This window comes from Orycteropus afer, unplaced genomic scaffold (assembly GCF_000298275.1).
Source record: "Orycteropus afer afer isolate SDZICR_OR568_19922 unplaced genomic scaffold, OryAfe1.0 scaffold00059, whole genome shotgun sequence".
Taxonomy (NCBI): Eukaryota; Metazoa; Chordata; class Mammalia; order Tubulidentata; family Orycteropodidae; genus Orycteropus; species Orycteropus afer.
The window spans coordinates 3,776,694-3,781,850 of NW_006921646.1; the positions used below are offsets into that span (position 1 = coordinate 3,776,694).

At 42.5% G+C, this 5,157-nt stretch overlaps 1 protein-coding gene across 1 annotated transcript in view; it reads right to left on the reverse strand.

Moving 5' to 3' along the window:
• Positions 1–5,157, reverse strand: part of LOC103195747 (DLA class II histocompatibility antigen, DR-1 beta chain-like) — a 31,632-nt gene that overhangs the window by 13,897 nt on the left and 12,578 nt on the right. Inside the window, exon 2 of the mRNA XM_007939379.2 lies at positions 3,665–3,807. Within this exon, the coding sequence (XP_007937570.2) occupies positions 3,665–3,807 (143 nt within the window). The remainder of the gene's footprint in view (positions 1–3,664; positions 3,808–5,157) is intronic.

Below are 5,157 nucleotides of genomic sequence, written 5' to 3' on the forward strand. Positions count from 1 at the left end.
TGCTGTTGGAGACCTCTTGTATGACCCACACCTGGGTCCCTGTGGCTGACTGTTCCTCTGTCTGGCTTCCTGGCTTTTAATTCCCTTTCTCCTGCTCTTCTGGCCTGCTGCTTTGGGGGTCCCTGAGTTGTCTGTGGGGCTGACTGCTCCTCTGTCCGGGTTCCTGGCTTTTATCTGCTTTCTCTTGCTCTCTGGTCCTGCTGCTTTGGGCGGGCTTGAGTTTCCTCCCCTCACCTAATCCCTTCGGCTGATTGCTCTTGTCTCTGGCTTCCTGGCTTTTAATCCCCTTTCTCCTGCTCTTCCCGCCTGCTGCTTTGGGCGTCCCTAAGTTGTCTCTCCTCACCTGTAACCCTGGGGCTGACTGCTCTTCTGTCCAGGTTCCTAGCTTTTATCCCCCATCTCCTGCTCTTCTGGCCTGCTGCTCTGGGTGGGCCTGAGTTTCTTTGGAATGGTATAAATATGGATCTCTTCCAGTCAGTGTGCCAGGTAGCTGTCTTCCAAATCTCTTGGCATAGCCGAGTGAGTGCCTCCAGTGTGGCATCTGTTTGTTGAGACATCTTAAGGGGACTCTGTCAGTTCCTGGAGACTTGTTTTTCACCACTTCCTTCAGTGCAGCTTCAACTTCTTCCTTCAATACCATTGGTTCTTAATCATATGCCATCTCCTGAAATGGATGAACATCCACCAATTCTTTTTGGTACAGTAACTCTGTGTATTCCTTCCATCTTCTTTTGATGTTTCCTGCATCATTCAATATATTGCCCATAGAATCTTTCAATATTGCCACTTGAGGCTTGAATGTTTTCTTCAGTTCTTTCTGCTTGAGAAATGCCAAGCATGTTCCTCCTTTTGGCTTTCCAACTCCATGTCTTTGCACATTTTATTATAAGAATTCAGTCTGTCTGCTCAAGCTGCTCTTTGAAATCTTCTGTTCATCTCTTTTACCTTGTTATTTCTTCCATTTACTTTAGGTATTCTCAGTTCAAGGGCTAGTTTCAGGGTGTCTTCTGAGATCCATTTTGGTCTTTTCTTCCTTTCCTGTCTTTTTAATGACCTTTTTCTTTCTTCATGGATGATGTTCTTGATGTCATCCCACAATTCCTCTGATTTTCGGTCTTTGGTGTTCAATTCATCAAACCTATTCTTTAGATGGTCTGTAAATTCAGGAGCTCTGGTAGCATAGTGCCTAAGGCACTTGACTGCTAACCAGAAGTCTGATGGTTCAAACCTACCAGCCACTCCTTGGAAGGAAGGTTGGGCAATCTACTTCCATAGTGATACCACGTCAGAAACCCAAGGAGGGGTCACTATGAGTCAGGTCTGACTTGATGGCACATAACAGCATAACAAATTCAGGAGGGATATATTCAAGGTCATATTTTGGCTCTCATGAACTTGTTTTAATTGTCTTCAATTTCTACTTGAACTTGCATATGGGCCATTGATGGTGTGTTCCACAATCAGCTCCTGGACTTTGTTTGGCTGAAGATATTAAGTTTTTCCATCACTTCTTGCCACAGATGTAGTCGATCTGATTCTTGTGTACTCCATCTGGCAAACTTCTCATGTATAGCCACGGCTATATATGTGGTTGAGAAAAGGTATTTGCAAAGAATAATTTTTGCAATGAATCATTGATCTTGCAAAATTCTATCATGTGATCTTCCAGGCAGGAAGTGGGATGCCAGGGCCGGCAGTCAAAACAGGTAAGGGGAAGGTCAGAAAGTGAGTGGAGTGGTTTGAATAACTAAGGGAGGTGAACTTGTCTGTCAGTTTGTCATACTGTGATGGCTTGGGTGTTGCTGTGAGGCAGGATGCTGTGCCACTGGCATTTCAAATGCCAGCAGGGTTGCCCATGGTGGACGGGTTTCAGCAGAGCTTCCAGACTGAGACAGACTCAGAAGAAGGAAGAGGTCATCCACTTCTCCAAGAATAGGCCAATGAAAACTTATGTATAGCAGTGGCACACTGTCTGATATATTACTGGACAACTTTATGAGTAGTCCTGAAACATTTCCAGTACAGTGCTGGGAGATGTGCCCCTCAGGTTAGAAGGCCCTCAAAACATGACTGGGAAAGAGCTGCCTCATCAGAGTGAAGCTGACCTTAATGATATGAATAAAGTAGAGCTTCAGGACCTCCGTTTGCTGATGTGGCATGACTCAAAATGAGAAGAAACAGATTCTCTTTAAGTCCCTTCATTCTTATATTTTAGGTCCAACTGACTCTGATTTAGAGCATAATCCTTCCCTGAGGCCAGCTAATTGAGAAGACTCATCTATAATTCTGAGTTCACTTCTTCACCTCCCATTCTCTTTTCAAACAGTTCAATCACCAACCTGGGTATACAACTGAATTTGCAAATGGCAAGTCCATCAAACTCAGTGTTCACTTCTCTAACTTGTCCTCACTTCAGCCACTCCTAAGTGGTATTCACCACAGCTGCACACTCCCTCCTTCTTGAAACAAATTTATTTCCTTGGCTTCTGTGCATTGTCACATTCACTTGGTTTTCCTCCAACCTCACTGGTACTTTTTTGCAGTCTTCTTGGCTGACTTAATCTTGTTAAACTGACTTTTAATATGATGATGTCTCTGTGTTTGGTCTTTGACCCTCCTCTTGTTTTCTATTCACATTGTCTCTCCCTATGGAATCTCCTCTCCTTTCTAGCATTGAATATGATCCACATATTGATGGCACCAACTTCCAGATCTCTACCCCTCAGTCCTCCCTAAGCTCACATCTCATGTATTTAGTTGACCTCTTGACAACTTCCTATAGATGTCAAAATCACATATAAAATCTAACTTAAAACCTTTTTATAGCATTCCACTTCAAATCATTTCCTCTCTTGATATTCCTTGTCTCCATGAAGAAAACCAATATACAGCTAGTTATTGAAGACAAAATCCTTAGAGATAAGCTTGATTTTCTGCTTTTCCTCAACACTCACAACTTATCTAATAATAAGTCCTCCCAAATCTGTCCATTTTTCTCTGTCTTTATCTCTATAACATGAAATCAAGCCCAAAGCATTTCTTCTCTGGGGAATTCTACTATGTTCCTATATGGTCTCCTTGCCTCTGTTTGTGAAGCCTACCATCCATTCTCCACAAAGGAGGTAGAAAATAAAAATAAAAATAAATCATTAATTACCCTTCCATATCAGTCTCTATTGGCTTCACCTATCTCTTTATATAAAATTCAGATTTCTTACAAAGGTTCTCAGGGGCTTAAATGATGTGTCTCATGACTCCTCTCCAACCTCATCTCATGCCATCTCCCCCTTTCTTGCTCTTCTCCCCTTACTCTGGACTTCTTACTCGCCCTTAAACACAGCAAACATCCTGTCTTATTTAGACCTTTCTCCAGTAGTTCCCTCTCTTGGAGCACTTGTCCCTTAAGTCTTTGCATGGCTGACTTCATCTCATCATTCACATCTCACCTGTCATGTCACTTTCTCAGGAAGAGTTCCTTAGGCACTTTTGTGAAAAGATTTTGGGATCCATAAGGTAAAGAGAGATACTCACTAAAGCAAATGCCACTTTTTTTTTTTTTTTTTTTAAGAACATGATTTCTCATGGCCTGGACATAGTCACAAAGTTAACTCTTTTCCTACATTATCCCACCCCATAATAGCTTACACCCAAGGTGTGAACTTACTTTGGGTGTTTCTGGACAAAACCAGAGGAGGGCTCAGCACCATCAGTGTCAATGTCAAAGCTGCCATCCAGGTGACCCTGGGGAACCATAAGCCAACCACGCAGGAGAAAGGACAGCAGAGGGTAAGAGAGGAGTAGAGAAGTCTCCTCAATGAAACCTATGGCCCTCCCCTACCCCGTACTCAAATAATAGGAGCCAAGCAACTCATTGCTTTCCTCTGAATTGGGTGACTTCAGAGTTGTGAACCAATCAGCATTTGAGAGGAATGGCATCATTAGTTACTAGTCAGTGATTTAGTGTGGAGGTCCTCTTCTAAAACTTAGTCTTTCCTTGACTAAGAAGGTGACTTCAATTTATCACTTTAAAGATTTGATCCAAAAGCAACAAAAACCTTTGAATCGACCACAATTATGAGCCATTCCTGTGTTGGTCAATTAGGAGCCTTCTTCTCTTCTATGATTGGAGACAGCTGTTTGGACAATTTTTATGTGTGAGTGTATTTAAGAGTTCAGGTGTGTGGTGCAGTTACTTACTTGGTCTGGCTCTCTTAGCCATGGTCTTTGTGACTCCCACCAAATGACTGGGTGGAATTATGCAAATATAAGGGGCTTGTGTCCCATCAAGGGTATTGAGTATCTTTTCATTAAAGTAAAGAAGATAAAATGGCACTGTTATCAAACCAAACATGGGTCCCTGCCCAGTACTCAGTCAGGGCAAAACAGTTTACACACTGAGATTGAGAAGAGAGAAAATTATTTATTGCAAAGCCACAATGCAAGGAGTAAGGGGTAATTTAGTACCCAAATCTAACTCCCAGAGAAACACAGTTTTTGTAGGTTTCAGGAGAGGGAGGTTTGTTCACAAAAGGTTGAAGAATTTGGGGCGTGAAGTGAAATGGGTGACAATAGTGTATGGGTCACACTAGTTTCCTGTTATCAGCTGATAGGGGCTTAGGCAGAGGGGAGAGGGTCAGAATTAACTTTTCTTCCTTCCAGTGCCAGAGTTAATTTACAAGTTGTTTCTAAGACACTTTCAGCAGCCTATCATCTGGAGGAAGGAATGTTTTCCATTCAGTTCTTTAAGGAATTGAATACTGTCAGGTGTGGGAAAGTAGTTGGGGGTAAGTTAGTTTACTTATCTATTCCCATCAGGGTCTTATCTAATTATCAGTCTTAACCAGGGTAGGGGATATAGTTGGGGTAATTTAGTTTACTTATCTATTCTCATCGGGGTGCCAGGGTAGGGAAAATAGTTTTTACTTTACTTGGTTTCAGCACCCTTGTGTGGGTGTGACACCAGAAATAAGGTATTGTTGTTGTTGTTGTTATGTGCCATAGAGTCACCCCGACTCATTTTTGAGGCAGTATCACTACAGAAGTAGGTTTGTCCAACTTTCCTTCCAAGGAGTGGCTGGTGGGTTTGAACCGCCAGCCTTCTGGTTAGCAGTCAAATGCATTAGGCACTATGCTATCAGAGCTCCCAAAATAAGGTGT